The sequence below is a fragment of the Ochlerotatus camptorhynchus genome, unplaced genomic scaffold (genome assembly GCF_037179485.1).
Source record: "Ochlerotatus camptorhynchus isolate MF236.1 unplaced genomic scaffold, CSIRO-AGI_Acam_v1.1 ptg000358l, whole genome shotgun sequence".
In the NCBI taxonomy this organism is placed as follows: Eukaryota; Metazoa; Arthropoda; class Insecta; order Diptera; family Culicidae; genus Ochlerotatus; species Ochlerotatus camptorhynchus.
In genome coordinates this window covers 462,236-489,070 of record NW_027040846.1, presented here as the reverse complement: position 1 = coordinate 489,070, position 26,835 = coordinate 462,236, and the positions used below count along the sequence as shown (strand labels likewise).

The 26,835-nt window shown below is 40.1% G+C and overlaps 2 protein-coding genes across 3 annotated transcripts in view; one reads left to right on the top strand and one right to left on the bottom strand.

Moving 5' to 3' along the window:
* Positions 1-26,835, top strand: part of LOC135709354 (uncharacterized) — a 465,653-nt gene that overhangs the window by 9,923 nt on the left and 428,895 nt on the right. The window lies entirely within an intron of this gene.
* The window catches only part of cort (cortex), a 175,730-nt gene that overhangs the window by 11,678 nt on the left and 137,217 nt on the right, over positions 1-26,835 (bottom strand). The window contains exons 2-5 of one of the 2 annotated variants that reach the window (XM_065231662.1): positions 5,120-5,251; positions 4,764-5,027; positions 4,094-4,682; positions 3,868-4,017 (exon numbers count right to left, since the gene is read on the bottom strand). In XM_065231662.1, coding sequence (XP_065087734.1) covers positions 3,868-4,017; positions 4,094-4,682; positions 4,764-5,027; positions 5,120-5,251 — 1,135 coding nt within the window. The remainder of the gene's footprint in view (positions 1-3,867; positions 4,018-4,093; positions 4,683-4,763; positions 5,028-5,119; positions 5,252-26,835) is intronic. The other variant, XM_065231663.1, reaches the window with a different exon arrangement.

Here is a 26,835-nt window from a genome sequence, read left to right as displayed (position 1 = left end):
TTTGAGTAAACCATTCAGTTGGCTCAAAGAGGCGTAAAAACCCCATGTCTTTTCATACATATAACAATAAATAAAATTACAAATAGTCAATACACAGAATACGTTGAATACAAATGAATACAAATGACAAACATATTAAAAGCTAAGTCAATAATCTAAAATAATTGAACACAACAATCTGCAAATGCGTCACAGCTCACGCGTCGGAGGGTTGAAAACTCGACGTAGTGTTGTAGAAGGACCATGCAATAAAAAAACAGCAGGTAATACACACTTTCGAAGTAGCAGTGATTGGACAGATACTCACCGCTGTGCATTGAGGCGGCGTTGAAAAGTGGCAGCAGAAACATTGAAGTCAAATTGTCCACTAACATCGTTAAACCGAGAAGACATTATCCTGATAGGATCGTGTTGACCATAACGGCTGTTACGGGTAGCAAGGTGCAGGAAATTACGTTGCCTCAAAGGTCTTTGCGGCGCATATACGTGCAATTCAGCAAGAATATCTGGGCCATCGATTTCATTGGTCATTACCTTAGCGACGAAGATGGCTTGCAAATTGGATCTTCGCTTCTCCAGAGTATCGATGCCTAACAGCATACAACGATGTTCATATGGAGGAAGATTTGACGAATCACGCCAGGGTTAGTGGCGAAGAGCGAGGCGCACAAACTTTTTCTGCACCGCCTCGATACGGTCAATCCAGTTTCTGTTGTACGGGCACCATACCAGCACGGAAGATTCCAAAATAGATCGAACCAGTGCACAGAAAAGGGACTTCAGGCAGAGAGGATCACGAAATCCATCAGCAAGCTTAAACATGAAGCCGAGCTGTTTATTGGCTTTTGCAATCACGTCTTCGTAATGCGGTCGGAAAGTGAGTTCGATGTCCAATATCGCACCGAGATCCCTAACCTGATACAAGCGCTCGAGAGTTTGTCCACACATGCTGTAGTTGAAATTGATTGGTTGCCGCTTCCTGCGGAATGATATTGTGTTGCATTTGGCTATGCATAAATCGAGTAGGTTTCGCTTGCTCCAGTCCTCGAACAAATCTAATAACCTCTGCAACTCCAGGCAATCCTCAGTGCACGTGATGATCATAAAGATCTTAACATCGTCGGCATAGAATATTCGCCTTGAAGTCCGTGTATACGGCGTCCACTTGTGAACCAGCGTCCATAGAGCGTATGCAGAGTGAGGTGAACTGAGTGAGCACACTTTAATTCAAATCTTTCTGCCTTTACCTTTAATTACCAGCCACATTTGTCACAAAAATGAACCACAGCTGTGTCACGTTTTAGTTTCAGCACTTTTGGAGTCGTGGCGATGCATCTTATCTCGGATATTGAACGGATTTTCCACGCATCTTTTTTTTAAAGACTGGAACTCGCAAAAATTGGTCGAAAAAAATCGTTTCTTTCAGTCAAAATTTATATCACAAAAATCTGCTTATTTTTCTTTTGGTAGTTTAAATCATATATTTATAGGAAAAAATGTTCGTTTATTCTTTTGGTTTGCCAAATCTGGACTGCCGTGCTTTCCCCTTCCATTGAATATTGCACAGTGGTCTCAACAACCTTATTCGCCGCCGAACGCCCAGTTAGACTTGAACTGCTGCTCGTTTCCCACGGATTTATTAGTTTTTTGAGATTCCTTTTGACCAAGGCCCAACACCGTTCGATAGGGCGAAGTTCTGGGCTGTTGGGAGGGTTGTGGTGTTTGTGTATCACAACCACGTTGTGGGCATCGTATCACTCGATTGCCTTTTTCCCATATTGGCAGCTCGCCAAGTCCAGCCAGAACAACGCAGGTTTATTATGTTGCTTTAGGAATGGTAGCAGCTGCTTTTCCAGGCACTCTTGGACGAAGATCTATTTGGTTCCCGTAGTAATGAAAATGCCGTTTCTTAGACCACACGAGCATATGGCCTGCCAGACGAGATATTTCTTCGGGAACTTCAAAAGTTTGATGGTTTTGAAAATTGAAAGGTGGCTACCTTCCCTTTTTCCTGATTCGGTATAAAACTCTTGTCCTGGAAGCTGCTTGAAATCCGCCTTCACATAAGTTTCGTCGTCCATGACGACACAGTTGAACTTTGTGAGCAGATTCGTATACAGCTTTTGGGACCGCTGCCTTGCCGACGTGTTTTGTTTGTAATCTCGGTTCGCCACCTTCACCGTCTTAATCGTCGACAACCCGGCTCGTTTCTTGGCCCGCTGCACAGCAGTATGGGAGACATTGAGCTAGCCAGTGACGTCCCGGATGGACAGGTTAGGATTCCGCTTATATACCGCCACCTTCTTCGTCGTCGCTGCCACGTCCGGAATACGATTACCGCCACTTCCATGCTTCCTGGCGGTCGACAGACGCTCCCCGAACACTTTTAAAACGTTTGACACGGTCAACTTGGCGTGTGAGAACGTCAGACTCTCTTGCTGCGCAAGCAAAATTTTGACACGCTGCTCCTCTCGCTTTAAAAACTGGAGAGCAAACGGTGAAAATTCATCATAGAAACCATTGTATATACACTCAACTTCCAAATGCAGCATTTCAGGTTTTTTTTTATGCATTTTTAACAGAAATACACCAATTTGAAGTTGACCAATTATTGCGCGATCCAGACTTTACTTTAAATGCGAAAAATAAATTTTTCATTCTTTCGAAGAGATTTCAGTTTCTAAAAGATAACACACGATTTTTTGCAGGTTTGTGTCATGCTACATTTTCACGTCCACGGCTGCTTAAAATCGAAAACGAATGAAATTTCAAATCTTACTATCAATACAAGCTGATATTTGTACACACTTTAAAACAAAAATACTTGAAGATATACCCATTTTATCCATTGAGAATTGTATATTTATGAAATCAGCGGCAGTTATTCTGAACCACTCTGTATATATTATTATTTGACTACCTTTTTAAAAACGTTATTTTTTGTAAAGCAAAAAACCAAACGAACTGCATCTTTGTTTTTTAATTCTTTTTTTTTTAATCTGTGCAAATTTTATTGAAATCTATTCACCACGAAAAAAGTCATATAAATTTGATTTAATCTAAAATTTTCAAGTAAACTGGGTTATATTGTGATTCAGCAGCTATGGTTTTTTTATTTCGTGGCCAACAAATCCATCTTCTCCGTTACAAAAGAACTCATAATATTGTGTTTGATAAGGTATTTTGAAAACCGGAAGTTGCATCTTAAATGATGTTATCCGTTGACCATGAATTTCTGTTTTTGAAATGAGTATTAGTGTTTTTAATTTTTCTCGCTGTCGATAGATATTATTAAACTTTGAAAAAAAAAAAATCAAATGAATATTCTTTTGAACAGACAAGAAAAAAAAGACAGCTAATGTGGATGTTTGTGCTTCAAGAAATAGCAATTTGAAAAATGGTAGTGTAATAAGAATCATTTTACTAAATTTTCTCAAACTTCTGACAAGCAAGAGATGCAGGGAGTGGTTTGACGTAACATAAAAATTAATTTCTGGTCTGCTATTATTTATCAAGGAGTTGAACGTTAAGTAATCAAACCAACAACTCCATTAAATTCGCCTCAAATCTCCAGAGCCTTCCTAATGGGAAAGGGCGTTTTGCAATTACAGAAAAAATAATCAACCCGAGCACTGATTACCCGGCTTCACCAAATCAATACATAATTTTATAATTATGCCATAAAATGGTCACGGTCACCGCTCGGGATGTGATTGAATCTATGTAAGCCAACCACAAAGTAGAAACCCGTAGCTTATCGTCCTTGATCGTAAATTCCTGCCGCACCGGTACGATCCCATCGCTCGGCGAGTATCAGCTACAACGGGAGCGTGCATTTAATTTTAATCGTCTTTAATTAATACTTACGAGGATACGAGTAGGAAACGACCAGCTCGCCGGAAATCTTATTGAATGCCAGCGCCGTGATAACGCAGTCCACGTCACGGCGGCGATGAAACGAGAGCACCTTGCGGCTGGGCACGTGAAACAGTGCGATCGTAACGGGCTCCGTATCAGCTAATAAAGTTAAAGCTATTTAGCACGATCGCATCTACGGGCAGCACAGAGACCTTTGGCTCTAAATTAATCTTACCGATAATGATCTCCTCTTCGCGCCACGGGTGCCAATCGAATAGAGCCACTCCGTCGAGACTGATCCAAACCGTCAACGGGCTCAGTTTGCAGTTGGAATTCCAGCTCCAGATGTACAACCGGCCGGACTCATCCGATGAGGCCAGATATTTGGACGTTTTGGAAAACTTGAGCATAACCACCCTGATGCTGTGCGTGGATTCTACGCTTGTCGGATGCATGTGCACGAAATCACTGACACGAATTATCATTATCTGACCGGTACCGAGACCGCAGGCAAGATATTGACCCCTGGAATGCCACGCCATGCAGGTGATATCTGTATCAAGATAGGAGAAAGTTTTCATTTTCGATACGTTGACCTTGATGTTCGGGAGGAAGCAAGTCAGAAGGCGGAGAACCGGTCGCGATAGGGTGAATGTGGCCATGGCCAGCATATTTCCCGCAGGGTTGAACGCAATTGCCGTCGTATATAAGGCACAGTATGCGATCGTCACTTCGGTGTTTGGTGTCCAGATAACCAGCTTCTTGCTGAAAAGTGCCGCAATTTGCCCTTTGGCCGACCAGTCGATAATGTTCGTGTACTCCACCTGGGTGTGATGGAACAAAAGATGTGAAAAGATAGATTATTATTGCAGTTGTTTACCCCCATCAGACAAGGAACGACTCACCTTGATCCTGGGCAGATCGTGCACCGACTCGATGAAAGCGAGCGGCTTCGATCGGGGCTGGCAGCTCCAGTCCAGTTTGTGCTCGTTCTTGTACATTGGTTCCTGCTTTAGCAGTAGCGGCTTTCTAATCTCCAACCGTTTGCATATTTCCTGATTAGTTGCGTCGCGAAAGTTAAGAATCTTATCCGTCGCCGGGCTCAGGTTGAACATATCATTAAATACCGTAGCAAAAGAGTGGGACCTCCAGTAGCCTTTCCGTTCCTTCTGAAAGCAAAACCAAACCGCCATTAGAGGACTTGTTTGTCCGACTGACTCCATGAGCTCGATCCCGGCGATCCCGGAGGTCATGCCATTACCATACGCATCACGTCGGTGTCTCTATCGGCTTTGCATTCCGCCAAGAAACGGCTCGAACTGGTTTGGGCATATCGGCGCGGAATGAAGCGATCCCCGTACCGATTCGGAACATAACCCACCGGTTTCAGAATCTGCAAATGGAGAAGACAACGGCAGAGACAGAGAGAAACAGTAAGAAACTGAACGGAGAAATCTTACGATGAATCAGAAGGCCTTTACGATTGTTTCTCTTATTTTGCTTCAGCGCCAGCCCAGCTGCCGTTTGCAAGTTGCTTACGGAGCTGCTGCTGACGCTGAGATAACCTTAAAAGCTACCGCAACATGATAACATTGTGTTTTACGAGGCCTAAATGCTACTTAAAATGTCAGGGACCTATTAAAGGAAAGAAGTTTCTATTAAGTGCCGATAACATGCAATTGTGCGCGTAATTACGGGCGCACCTCACCCCGACTTGGGCATATGACGGCGGCGCTTCGGTTCTGGTGATCCCTGAAGGGTATCCCATTTGTTGCTGATTTTCCCATTTTTTTTTTCTGCCGTTAGATTTATTACCGACCAGCGGCAGCAGCAGCTTTAGTCCGAAGAAAAGCGATTTAATTACCTATGCGTCGATACCTTTTCGATTTGACCGGTTCGGCACTTCAGTGTTTTGCTTTTATCAATTGCATTGACCGTTGAATGGGCCGAATGCGGGTGCGGCGTTTTTGTACGTCGGTTTCAATTTTCTCAGAAAGGAACAAAGACCTCCGTCCACCTTCTTTTCACGCACATCAAAGGCATGAATGATGGAGTCTTAAGCTGTGCAGAAAGACGAGTTGATGAATGATGATTAAAGGGCGAACACGAAATTATTGCGACACCGAAAATGTCATGCCAATTTTCTTATAATGTTTAGAATCAAACCAAAATTTTAGGGTAGTTTTATACATATATTTACTTCAAAAATCAAAAGAAAAGTTAATCGATGGAGCCTTGAGTGTAAAATTGAACGCATTTTCGCTTGATGCCCTCCATCAAAGTCTTTACAGTGTCATCCGGTACCAGTTTCTCAGTTTTTTTTCATTTTCTTAACATGTCCTTCTCGTCTTTGACTGTCTTCTTGCTCTTCCGAAGTTCCCGCTTCATTATTTCCCAGTACTGCTCCACCGGGTGCAACTCCGGACAGTTTGGCGGATTCATGTCCTTTGGAACAAAATGGACAGAATTGGCCTCATACCACTCCAGGACACTTTTAGAATAGTGGCATGATGCCAAATCTGGCCAAAATAGCGGATCTTCGTCGTGCTGCTGCAAGAACGGCAAAAGGCGCTTCTGGAGGCACTCAGATTTGTAGATCTCGCCATTTACTGTGCCCTTTGTCACGAAAGGCTCACTCCTCAGTCCGCAAGAGCAGATGGCCTGCCAAATGAGATATTTGGAGGCGAACTTCGACATTTTCTTCTTCTTAAATTTGTCGTCCACATCGAACGTGCTCTTGCCGGTGAAAAACTCCAACCCCGGAATTTGCTTAAAATCGGCTTTTATATACGTTTCGTCGTCCATCACACAGCAGCCATATGTTGTCAGCATCTTCTCGTAGAGCTTCCGTGCCCGATTTTTAGCCGTCGATTGTTGCCGCTCATCGCGGTTTGGGAAGTTCTGTACCTTGTATGTATGTAGTCCAGCTCTCTTCTTTGCATTCTGGACGTAGCTCTGCGACATGCCGATCTTTTTAGCCAAATCACGGCTTGAGACGTTGGGATTTGCTTTAATCATCCGCTTCACCTTTCCCTCCGTCTTTTTGTTTTCCGGTTCCGGTTTTCTTCCAGCTCCTTTGCCGTGGTCCAACGTCAACCGCTCCTGGAACCGCTTCAACACGCTGGAGACGGTTGAATGGTGAATGTTCAACATTTTTCCCAACTGCCGGTGCGACAGGTCTGGAAATTCCAGGTGTTTGGAAAGAATTTGTTCTCTCAACTCGCGTTGGTTCACCTCCATTTTCGTTGAATCTATTTGGTGGTGAATTCGTTGGGCCAGTGCTGGAAAACCAACTACAAAATTACATTTTCTGTTACCAGGTTAATCTTTGCCACTGACGATGTGAGAGTAAATTCTTCCAGGACAATGTCAAAAATAATGTTTTCAAAATCGAGTGATGGCTGTCAATGGCAATGAAAAAGCTGAGGAGAAATCTATGGAATTTGTGAGGAGAACTGCAAATTGTTAAAACTTTCAATGTGAGTAGAATTACAAAGGAAGGATTGAAATTCAAAGGGAGTTCTAAAATTAATTCAATGAAAATTCTGAAAAATATTTCGAAAGGTTTCTAATTGAGAAGATGCCCCGTAACGTGGGTAGATCACCTTTTCGTGGTACGTTACGGGATGTAAGATCTACCACCGATTCCTAGTCCTGACTACTTCAAACTAAGGGAACAGGATTTTTCAGTAATCCAAGGAACACATCTTAGTCCTTGTTACTTTTTATGCCTTGTTGATAGTGACAAGACTCGGCTTTGTCTACCGAGGATGATCTTGAAACAAGGAAAAAAACTGAGTTAGTTAGTCTTCATCTATGTGATTCCTAATCTTCTATTCGTTGTTCTCTAGGTTGAAGTGGTTAAGACTAGGGTTCTGATGCATGGTCATTATCGGTGACATTCCTTAATTTTGTTGCTAAGGAATCCAATTTTGACTGACAGAGGGGCGCGCCTTTGGAGGGTGTTTCAACACTCCGAAGGGTATAAATAGCGGAACCTTTCAATTAGAGTCGGATCCTTACACGGGAAAAAAAGAGTTCCCATATTCGTGAGCCACAGCCGTGAACCATAGTTCACGGTGTATATTTGAGACAATTTTGTTCTGGATAGCTGGCCGTGATTTTTAGTTCACGGTCCGTTCCCGTTTTCGGGAACGGATTTTTTCCGAGTACGATAAATGCAGGAATGGCAACTGTAAAAAAATCGAATACTTCATCATTTCTCAATAGTGATGGAGTAATACGACATGCACTAAACTAAGGACACGGGATATACTACAATAGATCAATTTACTGGTCGCAGTAGTGTTAGGTCCCGAACAGAGAGAAAAAAAAATTGAGAAGAAGTTTAAGGTAATTCCGGGGAATATTTAAAGAAAATTGAATTCAGAAGATAGTTCCAACATTTTGAGGCATATTTCAAGGGAACTCGGAGAAGTACTTCAAAGATATTCCGGAGATAAATTAGGAGAATCCAAAGAAGCGTTCGAAGCGAATTCTGAGGAGATTTTAAGAAAATTTATGGAAATTCGACGATAATTTCATGGGTACCTCGGGAGAATACAAAGTAAACGCTGAAGAGAACACCAAGCAAATTTTCTGTAAAAATTTCCTCGAATTTTCTGAGGTCTTCAGAACTACCTATCTACCTACCAGAACCCAAAATTTTCCTGAAGTTAATTAAACTGTCTTGAAGTATTTTTGCTCACAATGATTCTTTTCAAAAAATTTAAATTTCTCTGGACTTTTTTGGACTTCCCTAAAGTATCTAAATTTTTCGAATGGCCATGGATCGTCTCTAAATTACCGTGAGATCACAATGTGACGTAAATCCATGTTTAGAAAACACACACTTCTGTTTAACCTCGCAATGATTACGAAAGTTATAAAAATTATTACTGGACCAGCTGAATATGATCTAAACAAAGCTAAAAATACGCATGTTGAGGTTTGAAAAAGCTTTTAATTTATCAGCACTAATGTATGGTGGACGTGACTTATGTGTAGAAACAGTGAAACAATTTCACTGATTCTCCGAAAATTAACTGCTAACGTCACATTGCCGCTTTGCTTTAAAATCACTCGAGTATCGTGAAAAGTTAAAATTGAACATGGTGGCGCTTACGTCGCATTCTCATCTCACGGTAGTGAAGTTTCCGTTTTTTTAGAATTCAAGGAAACTCCCGATGTTTGATTATTGTCGCTGGAATTCTCGAAACTTTTTTTTTATTTATCTGATTTCTCTAAAGTGTGCCGGAACTGCCCTGAGGTTCTCTGTTCTTTCCTGAAATTCTTAAAACCAATCTAACGTTTTTGCAGTTCTCGAGTAGAAACTTTTCTATTAATATCTTAAGTTGATATGGATGAGCTTGAGGTAAAATATTAATAAATAATAGCAACAAACTGCATGCTGAATACCATTATAAAACCAAATTATGGTATTTGAATAGCAAACAAAGAACTTACATTTAGTTTTTTGTTATTGATTTGATATCGTGATTGTTTAATTTTATATTAGAACTATATTTCGGGAACACATTTCTGATATTATTTCATGATATTTTACCTCTGATGTAATGCTAATCCATATCATATAATTTTTTTGGTGTCAATATCAGAATTTCGTATGACTGAGATCCCAAGCAACACGGCTTGTCATAAAGAAGTTGAAAATACTTTGTAATGACTAACGCAAAGAATCACTAATACTTTAATATACATCATTTAATACATTTATGCAACCTAAAAAGCGCAAGACGCGGAGCTTATACAACTAAATACTGGTCTTATAACATGTATTTTGGAAACATCATAAAAACCAGCGACAAAAAAAAACAATAAAAAAATCTTGAGCATGGGATTCGATCACTGGTCCTTGGCGTGGTAGACTTGTTTCTACCTAACTAGACCAACACCGCTTGATGAAAGGTTTGTTATAAGTATCTATCATGTTCTTGCCAATGGCATGAAAATTATTTTCTCGTTCAACACGCCTTCGATCCATCATGAAGACGTTTTGTTAGTAGCAGAGCGTACATCTAATAGCCAGAATGTAATTAAAACGTATTTTCAACTCCTTATAAGACAACCTGCACATTTTCAGTTGTATTAATTTATGAGATGTCATAAAAAAGTATTTTCAACTTTCTTTATAACAAACCTCCGAATACCTCATAAGAAACTGTCAATCACGGCATGAAGAGACAGTCCGGCTCAATGGCACCGTCAATGTTTACGTCAATCTGGATTGATTTTGTATACGACAAGTTTTATAGTGGTATTAAAACAGTAAGATGCACGTTCAAATAACATTTTAAGATAAAAGCAAAAGAAAACTATTTTGGAAAATGTTGAATCGAAGAAGTATGAAGAAAACATCTTTAAACCTCATATATAACGTAGGATGTTTTCTGCATCTCTTATAATACATTTATACAACAATCCGTTCTAATTCTTTTTCAAAAGATGTTTTATGTGTTACTTGGGATATTCCCCCCCCCCCTTTATTTGCTTTCTGTCGATCTTGTTTTCCGGTAGATACCAATGCTACCGACACAAGGGAGGCAACTATTACATCTGGACACTACCTATAGACCCAACAACTCATGGACCGGTGACCAACGGCATTACCAGCGTGATCAGAGATTTTATGCCTCAGAAAATCCCGGCGACGCCGACTGTGAATGAACCCAGGCCCTTTGTGGTGAAAGGCAATCACGCTTGCCACTAAACCACCGGCGCGGCTGTGATATTTTCTTCTACCCTGGTTGTTTAAGGGTAAGTGTGCCAGTTTTTGGCCCTAGTGGTCATTTATATTATTAGCCCTATCTTAAGTCTTAATTTTATTCAATCCTTACCAAATGTTTTTCGATGCAAGGTTTGAAAAGAGATTTTGTCAGCATCTACACAAATAAAACCATGACAATTGATTTCAAATATGAGTTAGGTCTTAGAATCAAAAACTGGAGCACTAGTGTCATGACTGACACACTTATCCTACTGCAAATAATTTAATAAACTGTCCTTAAAATGTTCAAGCTTCCATTTTCTTAACATCTTTGAAGTTCTATGAAAATCTGGGAATTTCCCTGAACTTCTCTCTGCGCTAATTTTCTGCAATTCTTAGAACTATTCTGGAGTCCCAGAGCCTGTTGGGCTTACGAAACTTCTTTGAAATATTCCCCCAGTTTCCCAATGTTCGTGAAATGTTCGCAGAGCTCTCGGATCTTTGATAAAGTTCCATGAACTTTTATGAAGTTCTTGAAGTTTTTCTGAGAATCTCTGGACTTCTGTGAAGCTTTTGAAGTTTTTCTGAAATATCTTAACCTCCCCATTTATGTTTCTGGAATCAAAACGAAATACGTAATATAGATCTAGATTTAGATTTTCATAGAAGTTCTCATATCGATCACCATGTTCCACTCACCTTTTGGAGTGTGGTCGGTGCACTTGAGACTTGGTCTTCATAAGACCCTCTTTGTCCCGCTAAATAAAAACAAATCAAAGATTTTCACCCAAGTGCTACCCCTTCTATAAAATCTCAATCCCAACAAATTCAGGCATTGACATTGTCGCTTGCCAAGTAAATGTGAAGAACAAAGATCTTTGCATAGCTTCTGTTTATGTCCCTCCAAGGACTTCCAAAAACCATCGTCAGCTTTGGAGTTCATTTACTATTCCCCCATCTCCAGTTCTAATACTGGGCGCTATGAACTCACACGGTACTGGCTGAGGCAAATCATACGATGACAATAGAGAGGGTATTTTCTATGATTTGTGCGATGATTTCTGTCCATCTTGAACACTGGTGAACCAACACGAATAGCAAAACCTCCTGCTCGGGAGAGCCGTCTTGATATATCTTTGTGCTCTAACTCACTATCATTAGATTGTCTGTGGAAGGTAATCAATGATCCCCATGGTAGTGATCACTTACAAATTATTATTTCAATCAAATGTGGTCGTCAAAAATCAAATCTGTTAATTCAAGTTCCTTTTGACCTCACGAGGAATATTGATTGGAAAAAAATTGCATCGGCGGTAACTCTAAAAGAAAAAAAAGAAACGTGAAAATCAATTCAATCAAACGTTCTCTTCGTCGACTAGTTGATGTTTCGGTTTTAGAACACTTAATTTTACATGAAATGTTTGTTTACGTTCTATGATTTACGTCCAATATGGATTACGTCTCGTGTAAAAGTAGTTATTTCTAAGTGTGTAGATAATCTGTCCTTCTATGCCAGAAATTTGGAGATAGAGTTATCACCGCAAAAAAACTGAATTGGTAGTGTTTACAAGGAAGCGGTTTCCAGCCCAACTGCGTCTAAATCTTTTGCGCAGAGGCATTACCCAATTTTTGACCTTCAAATACCTTGGAGTCTGGTTTGATTCAAAATTCATTTGGGATACCCACATTACGTATTTGAAACAAAAGTGTCAGCAAAGGATCAACTTTCTACGATCAATTTCCGGGACACGGTGGGGTGCTCACCCGGAAGACCTCATTAAACTATATAAAACGACTATTCTTTCAGGTCTTGAGTATGGCTCTTTTTGCTTTCTCTCGGCAAGAAAAAGCCACTTAAACAAATTGGAACTTGTTCAACATCGTTGTCTACGTATTGCCCTTGGCTGTATGCATTCAACACACAATATGAGCTTACAACCCCTGCAGAACCGTTACTGGGAGCTCTCATTAAGAGTTTTGATCAAATGTAGGGTCAGTTACAACCTTGTGATTGAAAACTTCGAAGCAATGCTCGAATTGAGCACCCAGTCTAGATTCATGCGAATCTACCTTAATTATATATCATCGGATATTAGCTTTCCGTGCTATAGCCCCCCTCGTGTATGCTTCACTAACTACGGTCCCCCCATTGAAAAGTACCAACAAGTCAATTGCAATAGAAGATTTTTCACTAATGGATCACGCATTGATGGATCCACTGGCTTCGGTGTCTTCTAGGAATACTCAACCGCCTTCCGGAAACTTCAGGAACCTTGTTCCCTTTATGTTGCTGAGCTAGCAACAATCAACTTCGCATTGAGGATGATTTCCGACATGTCCACGGACCATTACTTCATCCTCTCGGATAGTCTCAGTTTGATTGAGGCTATTCGGTCGATGAAATCAGGTAGCCACTTATCTTATTTCCTTTCGAAGGTAAGGTAGCAGATGAGTTTGCTGGTCAAAAGATCATTTATGATTACCTTTGTATGAGTCCCCTCACATTGCTCAATCCCAGGCAATGAGAAGGCAGACTCTCTCGCAAAGGTGGGCTCACAACAAGGCGAGATTTATGATAGAAGAATTTCACATGAAGAATTATTCCCATTAGCACGTCAGAGTTCTCTTCTAAGTTGGCAAAACGAGCGGACCATTAATTTTCTTGGACGGTGGTTACATACCATTACTCCAAATGTTTCTTCGAGAGCGTGGTTTAAAGGTCTGGATGTAAGTCGGGAATTCATTCGCGTGATATCAAGACTTATGCCCAACCACTACTCACTAGACGTACATCTCTCCAGAATAAACCTCTTTGGCAGCAATATATGTTGGTGCAGAACCGGTCATGATGGATACCCGGCTGTTGTATACTCTAGTTTTTATTTTTTTTTCTTGATTTGTTTTCCGTCGATCTTGTTTTCCGTGCTGAGCACCAATGCTACCGACGCCAGGGAGGCAGCTCTCACACCTGGACCCTACCTATCGACCCATTAAGTCATAGACCAGGGACCAACGGCTTTACTTCCCTTCCGAAGGACGGCGAGATCAGAGATGTTGTGCCTCAGAACATCCCGACGGTGCCGACTGGGATTGAACCGAGGCCTGATGAGGTGAGTGATAATCACGCTTACCACTACACCATCGGCGCTGCTGGATACCCTAGTGGCCCAAGGTAGACAACCCTTTCGTGAAGTAGGATATGTATTGGGAATTAATTTGTTTGTCTGATGTTATAGTTTGATGTGACCATCCCCTCCTTTGTTGTGTCCCAGTCTTATTATCCACCTGTTTCTGTGCTACTTGCCCCTGCCCAGCCAGCATTTGGTCAACCGTTCGACAGTAGTATCTGAAGGAGGCTTAAGAAACCAGTTTCCTACCTAGCTCCTTCCAGTCGAAATTGTTACCCATTAACCTCGCGCCCGCCACGAGTTATTGGTACCCAATACTTACCTAGATTTACTGTTGTTTAAATTGTTAATTAACGGCGCCGGTGGTGTAGTGGTAAGCGTGATTACCTCTCACCCCAACAGGCCTGGGTTCAATCCCAGTCGGCGCCGCCGGGATGTTCTGAGGCATAACATCTCTGATCACGCCTTCCTTCGTATGGGAAGTAAAGCCGTTGGTCCCTGGTTCATGAGTTGATGGGTCGATAGGTAGGGTCCAGGTGTGGAAGCTGCCTTCCTGGCACGTCGGTAGCATTGGTGCTCAGCACGGAAAACAAGATCGACGGAAAAAACAAACCAAAGGAAAAAAAAAAAAATTGTTAATTAAAAAATTACGGATTTTTGGCTCCACAAAGTGTCACACATGACTGAGCCAAGGTTGCAAATACTCATTTCAGCTAAAATAATGTTTTTCGGAATAATAAAACCAAAAGATGGTATGATGGTATGTTTTACTTGTAACTTACAAGAAGAGGTTACAAAGTATGCGTTTAAAATATAAAACCTGTAAATTTTGCATTCTATGAGTTACAATCAGCGATTTTCTGATCGCTGAGTGAGTGAGTGAGTGAGTTAGTGAGTTTCTGAAAAATCGCTGATTGTGACTCTCATGAAGTGAAATAAACAGGTTTAATATGTCAAACACATTCTTTGCAACCTCTTCTTGTATCCTACCAATTCAAAATATGATCATGGCATCCAATTATCTCATAATTAAAAAAAATAAAAACATTGTTTTAGCTGAAATGAGTATTTGCAACCTTGGACTGAGCCTAGTAAATAAACGAACTAGTTAAAAAAAAAGATTTTCACTGATGTTCTCTAGATGTTTCTGAAGGTCATGGAGCTTCCTTTAAATTATCGACACTTATTCTTAGCTTGTCCGATTGTTTAGTCTTTCTTGTTGTTATTAAAACTGTCCAAAATATTTCTGAATTTTCATAAAATTCTCTTGATTGTCCTAAATGTCTCAGTATTTTTATAAGTACTCCCGTTTTACTGAAGTTAATGAAATTGCTTTTAATATTCCACAATTTTCATAAAGTTATGCAAACTTCAAATCGCTCCGGAACTAAACCTCAAATCACTATTTTTTTATTAACATCTCAGGACATCTCTGAAATTTTCTACGCTTCTCATAGGTTCCCTATTTTTTTATAAATTCCTGACGCTTATGCAGCTTTCGAATCAGTCATAGAATTTTAGGAATATAGCCTAATGCCACGGAACTTTTAGTAAGACTCTGCAAATTTTCATAATTTAATGGGATGGCACTGAAGCTATCATCCTCAATATATTTGGGGCTTCACTGAATATCATGAAACTATTTAAAAGTTTCTATATTTCTCAGCGTTTTTGAAGATTCTAAAAAAAGTTCTAAAGTTTCAAAATTTCTCAACTTTTTAACGATATCGAATTTTCTTTTAATCAACGGAACTGCTTTGAAGATCTCAAATCAACTTAGTTCAATTTTTTTTTCTAATTTTTTAAGTTCTTGAAATTCTCATGACAATAATATCAAATTATTAAAATACTCTAACATTTTTCTGATGTTAATATAACTCAGAGTTTTCCTGAAGGTTCTAGAATTTCCCTGAATTTCTCAAAAACTCTGCTGAAATTAGCTTGAAATTATTTAATCTGCCCTTTGGTTTTGTGATCTGTACAGATCAGAGAAGCTTCTCTGAAGTTTACAATTCTACAATATCATGGTTCTGCTCTGTAATAAGCACTTTTAAACTTTCCAAAAATTTACTGGACCTCTGTTAGGGTACCGAAATATTTCTGAAGTGTTCATAATTTCTCAGAAGTTTTCATAAGTTCTCTGCAGGTCTTTATACGTCCCTGAAATACTTAGCATATTTTAAAGGTTTTGGTATTTTTTCTCCTGAATAACTTGGAGCTGACCTGAATTTATCTAATCTCTTGCATATAGATCTTCCAAAAGTCTGCAGATACGAGAACTGTCCTTAAGATTTCTGAAATTCGCCAGATAGACCTAGCTTCACTGAGGTACTTGGAGCTTTTTAAAAGTTTCCATAGTTTTTCTCAAATTATCTCCACATATGTTGCCGGAATAAAACCCCTCGCACGAACTTTCGACAGCAGTATATTATATCTGCTTAAGGGGAGGTTTACTTGGATTTGGCTGAAAAACAGTTGAACTTTGGAATTTTTTTTCAGGAGAATGAAAAGACATACGAACTTCCGGTTTCGATAATTATATTTGTCCACTATTCCTGAATACTTGGAAATTTTTTGAAGGTGAAAAAACAAAATGGCGGCTCACGTGGAGGAGTGTCAGTCAGGTTTTGCTGCAGAACTTCGAGTGCACACCCTCTGGTGGTGAACTGAAATGAATTTTTTTTATTGTGGTTAAAGTTGATAATATTCCCTATGGCTTATACCTAACTAGAACGAAATCCGACAAAAATTTACCAAATTATGGACATTTGAAAATTTAGTGCTTTTTTTACCCCTTTTTTTCTCACTTTGACCTTGCTTAAAAAATAGTAACTAACATTTTTTTTTCATTTTAGGTATAATTCATACAAAAAATAGTATCCTTCAAAGCGCAATTTTCCGATTGTAAATCAGATCATTTGTTCAAGCCCTATGCTCTAAGTTGTTATAAAAAATATGGTTTCGAGAAAAAAGCGTTTAAAGTTTTTGTAGCGTCCCTCAGCGCGCATGACAAAGGTTCACTCAAAGCGCCATAACTCGCTAAATATGTTTCGAATCGTAAAATCCTTTTGGCCACATATTCTACACACTTGTAGCTTTCATTTTATGCAAAAAAATCAATTTTTTTGAAAAAATTCAAGTAAACCTCCCCTTAAACAGCTGCAAATCATAGGATTAGATTGCAATTTTAATCATAAATAGCGGATAATTCTATCTTATAATTTCTAATCTAATCTCACACCAACACAGCAAACAAAATTCACGCTTGAGATTCTCATGCATATTCAAGCACTCACACTACAACGCCGAAAAATCATTGCAGCTTTAAAATCATAAAAATCACTCAAACGTCAATTGATATCATGAATATGCATGCTGTGTTAGTTTTCCAACCCCTGATGCACAAACAATAGCAATAACAATAAACAACGATAAAAAATTAAGGCAATGAATTTTTGAACCTGAAAACTCATCGGTGATTTTTGCGACGTTGAATTTTGCAAGGCAAAACTCATAGGCGCGTAAACTCATGCATGAGATTTGAGTTTTTGAGTTTTTTCAGAACACTGCACACATATCAAAACGGCCAGGCCTACTGTGCAGCATTTAAGGGGCAAGATGATTCAAAACACATCAAATCAATCAAATTGAAGATTTAAACACGGTGCTTCAGAATCCAATAAATGGATGAAACGTGGACATCTCGTACCGTACGTTCCGATTTTGGTAATTATATGATTGGTTGGTCGTTGAAAGCATCAAAGCTAGAAAGGTGTAGTGCTTCATTTTCTTCTGACGGTTGGGACATTAGCACTAACTCTTGTCCTAGCCTTTTATGACATATGGCTATAGCGCCATTACTCGCTTTCTGAAAAAAGAAGAGGGAAAGGAAAAGAAGGAGGACAAAGGGAAAAGGATTATGTGAAATCTATGAACATAAACAATATTTTTTATCTGAAATATACAATATAGAAATGCAGAACCCGAGTCTTGTCACTATTATCAAGCCATAAAAAGTAACAAGGACTAAAATGTGATCCTTTGATTACTGGAAAATCCTGATTCCCTAGTTTGTAATTGTCAAGACTAGGGTTTGGTGGTAGATCTTATACCAGTAACGCACCACAAAAAGGTGATCTCCCAACGTTACTGGTCTGAAAAGATAAAAATTAACAAAATGAAACGAACTCACTAAGTTTAGCCAATTGAATCTGAAGGCTGCCTGACATGTGTTGATGTAGAAGTCCAAATTGTAGACGAAGCATGACTAGTCCAGTTTATAGTAGTTGCGCGAAATGTCTTCCATCGATTTGAGATAAAGAATTGTTCGGATGTAAATAGTCGATTTTTGATGTGCATTGGCAAGCCTTTTTGTGGCTAATACTCAGGTTCAACGCTGCGACTCAACAAATCATGGAACTAATGATGGAACTAATGATGGAACGCCTCGTGGAGGTTCTACTTAGCTTCGGAACAGCTTCTCAGCGGCAAATAATAAGGACCTAGAAATTGTCTCCTGGGCCTGGTTATGACCAGATCAGTAACCGATAATAGATAAAAAAAAAACACCACGGAAAAAACCAAACGTCAGCTTCGAACACACGCACAGCCTACTCTCGGATGACGGTCTAATCAATTAATCGCAACTTTTCGGCAGCTTATTCACAGTATTTCGCAATGATCGTAGCCGTCTAAACAGCACTAAATCTCGTGGAGGTGGTGAACTCATAGCTGTTGCAAAGCGCTTAAATTGCTGTCTTGACCGTACACCGATCACTGCTTCGCTTGAGCAACTGTGGGTTAAGATCAAAACTACGAGCAGAACAGTTAGCGTGGGCGTTATTTACTTACCACCGGACCGAAAATCTGACCTAAACTGCATTGAAAACCACGTCAACTCAATTGGTGCAGTGTTATCTCGATTGGACAACAATGACTTGGCTCTGCTACTCGGTGATTACAACCAATCTGGCTTGATTTGGAATACAGACATGAACAATCAGCTGCCAACTGTTGATGTTCTTCGTTCAAGTATATCTGCATCATGTGGCACTCTACTTGATGGTTTCAACCTGCATGGCTTAGCGCAAATCAACACCGTTTTAAATAGGAATGCTCGACTGCTTGACCTTGTACTGGCGAACGAGCTCGCTCTCCCGGAATGCTCGGTATCTGAAGCTGCAGATCCTTTAATAAGTCTTGATGCCGATCACCCCGCGTTGGAAACGTCCATCAGCCTTTATGCTCTCATCAGCTTTGAACCCACCGAAGATGTGCTAGGTCTTGATTTCCGCAAAGCAGACTTTCTTGCACTGACTCATGCGCTTGAACAAGTCGATTGGCAAATGCTTGAGCAATCACCCAGCGTCGACGAGGCTGTCGAAAATTTCATTGGGATTGTCAACCGCTTAATCACTACTTGTGTACCATTACGAAGACCTCCTTTACAACCCGCTTGGTCAAACGCTCGACTCCGTCACCTCAAGCGACTGCGATCAGCAGCCCTTCGAAAATACTGTCAAACACGCACCGCACCAACTTCGCACCAACCCTAAATTGTTTTGGTCGTTTGTCAACACTAAGAGAAACGAAGTTGGCCTTCCTACGGAAATCTCTCTTGGAGATAGACATGCGCGCACTCCATTCGAGAAATGTAACCTTCTGGCAGAACACTTCAGACACGCCTTCAACGACACAACTGCCTCAGCGGATCAAGTGAACGAGGCATCCAGAGACACGCCAAATGATGTGTTTCGTTTCGACATCTTTGAGATATCCGAGGAACTAGTGGAGTTTGACATTAACAAGATGAAAAATTCGATTGCTGCTGGTCCTGATGGGATCCCCGCATGTATCCTGAAGAAATGTTCCTCCGCACTTACTAAGCCATTAACGAAGTTGTTCAACCTTTCACTGCAGCAAGGTGAATTCCCTAGGAGTTGGAAATCCTCCTTTATGTTCCCAGTATTCAAGAAAGGAGAAAAGCGCAAAATTGAAAACTATCGCGGAATCACTTCACTCTGTGCCTGCTCTAAAGTGTTTGAAATAATCATTAATGACGCCCTATTTGCAAGCTGCTGTAGCTATATTTCTCCGGACCAGCATGGGTTCTACTCTAAGAGATCTGTCTCTACAAATCTAGCACCATTCGTATCCTCCTGCCTTCGGAATATGGAAACAGGAGCACAAACAGATGTAGTCTATACGGATTTGAAGGCTGCTTTTGATCGAGTTGATCATGCTATCCTGCTAGCTAAACTGGATAAGCTTGGTGTGTCACAGGGCTTCATTCGTTGGTTCAAGTCTTACTTGACAAATCGAGAGCTCTGCGTGAAAATCGGAGCAGCACAATCAAACTCTTTCACCAATACATCCGGTGTCCCTCAAGGCAGCAACTTAGGACCGTTGCTATTTTCAATCTTCATTAACGAGGTTGGATTGATTATTCCGGCTGGCTGTCTCTCTTTCTATGCAGATGATGTTAAGATTTATGTTTTAGTTCGAAGCCTTACTGACTGTTTACAGTTACAGCATATGATCGAAGACTTTGAGGATTGGTGTTCCAGGAACTTCGTCACGCTGAGTATTCAAAAATGCAGCATCATCTCTTTTCATCGCAAGCAGAAGCCAATCAAGTTCAACTATACAATCAATAATGAACCTTTGCAACGTGTGAGCAGTATCCGCGATCTAGGAATAAGCGCGATCCTGGAATTACATTCAAGCTGCATTATTCTGAGATCATAGCTGAAGCTAATAGACAACTCGGTTTATCTTCAAGATTTTTTTTTTAAATCTTTATTAGGGAGACTTTCTGCCCTGGGCTGGTTCGTCTCCGCGATCTTCAAGATTGCTGATGAATTCCGTGATCCAACATGCCTGAAAGCACTGTACTGTTCTCTCTTGCGTTCAATATTGGGATTTGGGGATGTCATCTGGTGCCCATACCAAGCGATTTGGATAGCGAGAATCGAATCCGTTCAGAAAAAAAAATCGTACGTTATGCATTACGCCACCTCCCATGGAACGATCCTGTCAATCTCCCACCATACGAACATTGCTGCCAACTTTTGGGCCTTGATACATTAGAACGTAGACGCACTATCGCTCAGGCAGTGTTCGTTGCTAAGGTATTTTTGGGCGGTATCGACTCTCCAAGTATGCTAGGAGAATTAGAAATTTATGCTCCTGAACGACCATTGGGGACAAGGAATTTCTTACATCTTGGGACGCGCACAAAAAATTATGGCCTGTATGATTCATGTAAGCTAGTTTTAACAGCTTCTACGAATACTTCGATTTCAACATTTCTGCGGCTGCGTTTCGTAACCGAATTCAACGAAGTCTGCACGACGGATGAAATCTACTAAAAATTGGAATAACTCGACGTGCAATGATGGGCAAAATTACATTTTGCAACAGGTGAGTAACATTCCAATGCTCTCACAGCTTAAGAAATGTGCTACCTGGATCTTTTTTGTTTCATGTTCTCTGTATTTTACTTGACGACGAGGTTTGCTTCCAACGATGGACCATGCCAATTACACATTTTATGCTTCTGACTGCTGCTGACATAATGTTTGTTAAATGTTATGTTCCTAATTTTGTATTTTGTATTGTGTATTGTGAAAAGATATGGGGTTTTTACGCCATTTCGGCTTTTCCCCATCAAATTATCAAATTTCATTAAGACAACACATAGTCAGATGAGAAATATTAAATAAATAAATAATTCCATCTTACAATTTAGTGCATTACTTCAATTTTAAGGTTAGTAACTTTCACAACATTAACTTTGACAACGAAAAAATTAAAATTTTAGAAAAAAAAATTATAGTTAGTTCACTATACTATTATAGTATAATACTAGGCAATCATAAAAATTCTAACAATTTTCAGAACTCTTTTTTTTTTTCCTTTGATTTGTTTTTCCGTCGATCTTGTTTTCCGTGCTGAGCACCAATGCTACCGACGTGCCAGGAAGGCAGCTCCAACACCTGGACCCTACCTATCGACCCATCAACTCATGAACCGGGGACCAACGGCTTTACTTCCCATCCGAAGGAAGGCGTGATCAGAGATGTTATACCTCAGAACATCCCGGCGGCGCCGACTGGGATTGAACCCAGGCCTGCTGGGGTGAGAGGTAATCACGCTTACAACTACACCACCGGCGCCGTTAGAACTCTTTTGTAGGAATCAATTAATTTAATAAATTTACCATCACTCCACTAAATACGAAGTCAAGGTGGACGCTCATACAAGTTGTGCCGATGTGTTCGTTTGACAGATCGATCCTCCCTCAGCCTGGCTGATCATCGGTAACAGCGGGTGATGTTTTTGTTGAACCCCTGTGGCAGATTGGTAGACTTGCGGCAACTACATCTCTGAATTACTTTTGACTTACGTTATGTTTTCTGATTATTGATGAAGCTAATGGAACCGCTTTGAAGTTCTTAAGGTTTCCATGACGCTCCCCTTATTTTCAAGATATTTTAAGAGCTTCCCTTATGTTCCCGCAGCTTGTTTATAAAGCATTTCCTTGCATGCCACAGACCTTTTTTTTATTATTTATTTCTTCATCAATAGGCTTCTTGGCCCCAATGATGGATAAGTTGTTGCCAATGAACTAAATTAATATACGTTAAAACTACACATTTGCTTAAAATTATCTAAAAACATTAAGAATTCTAGCACGTAGCAAGTCACGCGAAACGTTAAAATCAAATTGACTGGCAACCCGGTTGAAAACTCTCTGTATCCCAGTAATGGCACTGTTCATTCCGTAATTGGTGCGGTGAGGTTGAGGTCGTAGCATCGCATTGTTTCGTAGAGATCTTGGTCGCACATACAAGTTGATTTGTTGTAGGATTCTAGGACAATCAACTCGACCCAGCAAAACATCAGAAACCAGCATAGCCTTAGCAACGTCTCCTCGTGTACTAAGTGTATCCAGACGAATTAGCTGACATCGGTGCTCGTAGTTTGGGAGACGAAATGGATCCCGCCATAGTAGTCGACGAAGTGCGAATCAAACAAACCGCCGTTGCACTGATTCTATTATCTCAATTCCATTTTGGTAGTGAGGGCTCCAAACAGTCGAACATTACTCCAATGTCGACCGAACTAATGCACAGTAGAGCGCCTTTAGACTGTTAATGCCCATGAACTCTTTTGTTAACCGGAAGATAAAGCCTAGAGATTTGAAGGTCAACTGGGAGTCGAGGATAATTCCCAAGTCCTTGATTTCGTTCACTCTTACCAGTGGTACTCCAGAAAATGAATAATCGTGGAGTTTTGGATCTTTCAGCCGAGAAAACATAATAACTGAGCATTTTGCAGGATTTACGGTCATACGATTCATCTGGCACAAATGAGCGAATGAATCAAGTTGTTGTTGTAGAAACTGAGCGTCAGCCTCAGAACGAATTTTGAAATATAGCTTGAAGTCATCAGCAAACGAAAGCCTTTGTCCATCCAGCACTGCATTGACATCGTTGAAGTACATATAAAAGGAAGATGAGTGGTCCAAGATGACTTCTCTGCGGAATCCCTGACGTGATTGGAAATGAAGCTGAAGTGGATTCGCCTGGACTGGAACCAACCCAAAAGAGTTCCATGAATTTCAAGCTTTACAAGCTTCGCTACAGCAATTTGATGGTTGACCTTATCGAATGCTGCGGAAAAGTCCAAATATCCGTTTGTGCTCGTTCAAGCATACTGTCGGTTACGTAAGAAGTGAGACATAAAAGGTTTGACGCGGTTGAACGACCGGGAATGAAACCATGCAGGTCTGGGCTTCTGTGATGTTCCTACAATTGATGTAAAGGTAATGGGGCTTCACTGAACATCTATAATCTGTCATAAAATTAAATGTAAACTTAAAATAAATCTGTTTTTATTCATAATTATGGCGCTTTCAAAACTTGCAATACCTTAAACTTGTACTTGAAATACTAAACCTCAAGACATTGCATATTTTGAAATCTTTGACTTACTAAAATAAGTTAATCTTAAACTTCAACAATTAATGGGTTTGTTTGTAAAGCTGTTTCTTTAAAACTAATTATCATGTCTTTAAAACGTTTACGTTAATTGCCGTCAAGATTGGTTTTGACTTGTTTAATGCTTTAAAACCTCAATAAACTTACAATGTAATTTGGCGGTCATGTCGACTAAATTGATAAGTTTGAATTGAAAATAGCCTGTATTTGCGAATGTGATAATCAACTGTTCCCTTATAATTACAATCTTTAAAGATCTCCCACAAATGCATATCAAAACCAAATTCGTTCAAATTTGGCACAGTTGTTGAGGACCTCAATACAGATGCAAAGAACTATTCAAACCAGACCCTCCTTTTTTTTCCTCTGTTCGGGACCTAACACTACTGCGACCAGTAAATTGATCTATTGTAGTATATCCCGTGTCCTTAGTTTAGTGCATGTCGTATTACTCCATCACTATTGAGAAATGATGAAGTATTATTCGATTTTTTTACAGTTGCCACTCTTGCATTTATCGCAAGGATCTGACTCTAATTGAAAGGTCCCGCTATTTATACCCATCGGAGTGTTGAAACACCCTCCAAAGGCGCGCCCCTTTGTCAGGAATCACATAGATGAAGACAAATAACTCATTTTTTTCCTTGTTTCAAGATCATCCTCGGTAGACAAAGCCGAGTCTTGTCACTATCAACAAGGCATAAAAAGTAACAAGGACTTAGATGTGTTCCTTGGATTACTGAAAAATCCTGTTCCTCTAGTATGAAGAAGCAAGGACTAGGAATCGGTGGTGGATCTTACATCCCGTAACGTACCACGAAAATGTGATCTACCCACGTTACGGGGCACCTCCTTAATGTAGATGAGAGAATAATATGAGCTGCATTAAAGTTTAAATAAGATATATTGTTTCACTCAAATCCAAATATCTCAAATATATCTCAATACACCTCTACGATATTTTGATACATGATAGTCAATTTGATGTGAATTAATAAAAGTTTATGACATTTTGCGTCCACTTGCGCATTTTGTAGAGATTTAATTCAGAAAATCATTTATTTTTTTAAATTTCATGTGATAGGGGTTTGATCTAATTTCCATAGACGAACGAGTTTAAACAAGAAATGGAATATTTCTGACAAAGATGACTTCTTAATTTATTCACCTTTCCATACGTACCATTGCATTTGATAAAGAGTCACAAATTGTTGAGATAATGTTTAAAATCTAATACTGCTTCTTGATTCTAAATTTGTCCTAGGAGTTTCAATTCCGTCCTAATGCATTGAAATGCCATTAGATTTTCTTTGTCCTACGAATAAACGTTGAAAAAGGGGATTTGCTAGGAGCGCTTCTTTTGTTTTGAGAACAATGAGCGTAAATCATACAATGCGCTCTAATAGGATGTATGATGTAGCTAATGAAGTAACGCATAGGACCGAACTTATTATTGAGTTGTGCATGGTGAAATCATTTATATTATTGATCTTTTCTGATCGATAGAACGGAAATAGGCGATTACGACGAAGTAGTTCTCTACCCTACATACTTTTTAGTACTCTAAACATAATAGCATTGATCTGCAAAAGATTGAATTGATCAGTACCGATCGAGGAAATATTTCAAAAGTATTCTTTTGAACGAAAGATCAAAATATAATACTAATAACATGAATTTTAGGCAAATTTTATAAAACTTCGTACATCTCAGTTGTTTGAGGTGGACAGCTTTAATGTTTTCGGCATCTTTTCATAAAGATTTACATTCAACAACTTTGCCAAAGACAGTAAACCTCCTTGCAAAATAAAAAAAAATGTACTAGTTTTATCCACCAAATTTTAGTCTTAATTGATTTATGAAACTTCACTCAAGAGGTCAACTCAATTGGACGCAATCCCAGAGCGTTATCATTTTTTCAGCTAAATTTAATTCCTGACTCACTGTGCAATGTTTCATTGGAATCTGAGGGGGCGCTGCCAACTTCATAGTCTAGTTGGCGTGAAACTAATGAATGTTGATGAACCATTTTAAAAGATTGTTAAAAACCATCTCTAATGGATAGTCATCGAACTGGAGAAAAAATTCCGGATCATGTTTGAGCACATTCTTAATCACCGCTATGATCCACTTAAAATTCTTACTTTTTATAGCCTGATGCAACTTACCTACCAACTTCCCAAACTCATATTGGTACCATTCCTGGATATCATTTCCTATCATCATTCTCTCACTGAGTGCCACCGAACCCCTATAACACTCACTCTCGCCACGCGCAGACAAGACACACAGCATCCAAGAGCGAAAAATCCCCAACTGGACCACAACATCGTCAAACATCCACCACGAAAACCCTACAGGAGCACACTCCGTAAGCGTGCCACCGCATAGGCCTCTGGGAAATCATTCAAGCGAGCATGCAGCACGCGCGCACACTTCATTTCTCAAGCTTACCGGAGAAAACGACCAACTAAGAGAGAATCGATTTCTCAGCTCAGCAGCATCCGATCAGCTGGTCCAATTAGGTACATCTCCCCCCAGTGCACACAGTCAGCCAGCGCCATCGCAGGTCATTCCCGTTTTGGTTCATTGACTTCGAGCGAGGTGGAGATCCTTCGGAATAGTCCGTTCCACGATAAATTGACGATCTTGGCGAGGAGAGTGAGTTACACGTTCGAACCTTTGCGTTGAATCATGAATCGATCTAGTTTCTATTATGTGGGTAGAGGTTCACTAGACCTCGCGGAATTCCGATCGGTGGGATCAATCGTTGCTCTTTCTCTTGGTTTGGATAGAGGTCTGCTCTATTTTCTCTCGTGCGCTCTCGTTGGGACCCCGGAGCAGATATTGGAGGGGTCAGTTACGATGGATTTCCTCCTAACGACTCGCGTTGCTCTGAGCTGGTGGACACAAGGTGCCTATAGTTGATAGTTTTGCACATGCTACTACTAGTAATTGTTCGTCGCGCAATCGGATTAGGCCAATTCGCGCACGCATCGAACGGGGGATCGAACTGAACCAGAACGATTGATCCTTTGGTTGCAGTTTGCAGCAGCCCGGTGCATTCAGTTTAGTAAATGTGCAGTGTTTGAAGAAAGCGGTTGACGTTAGAGACGCT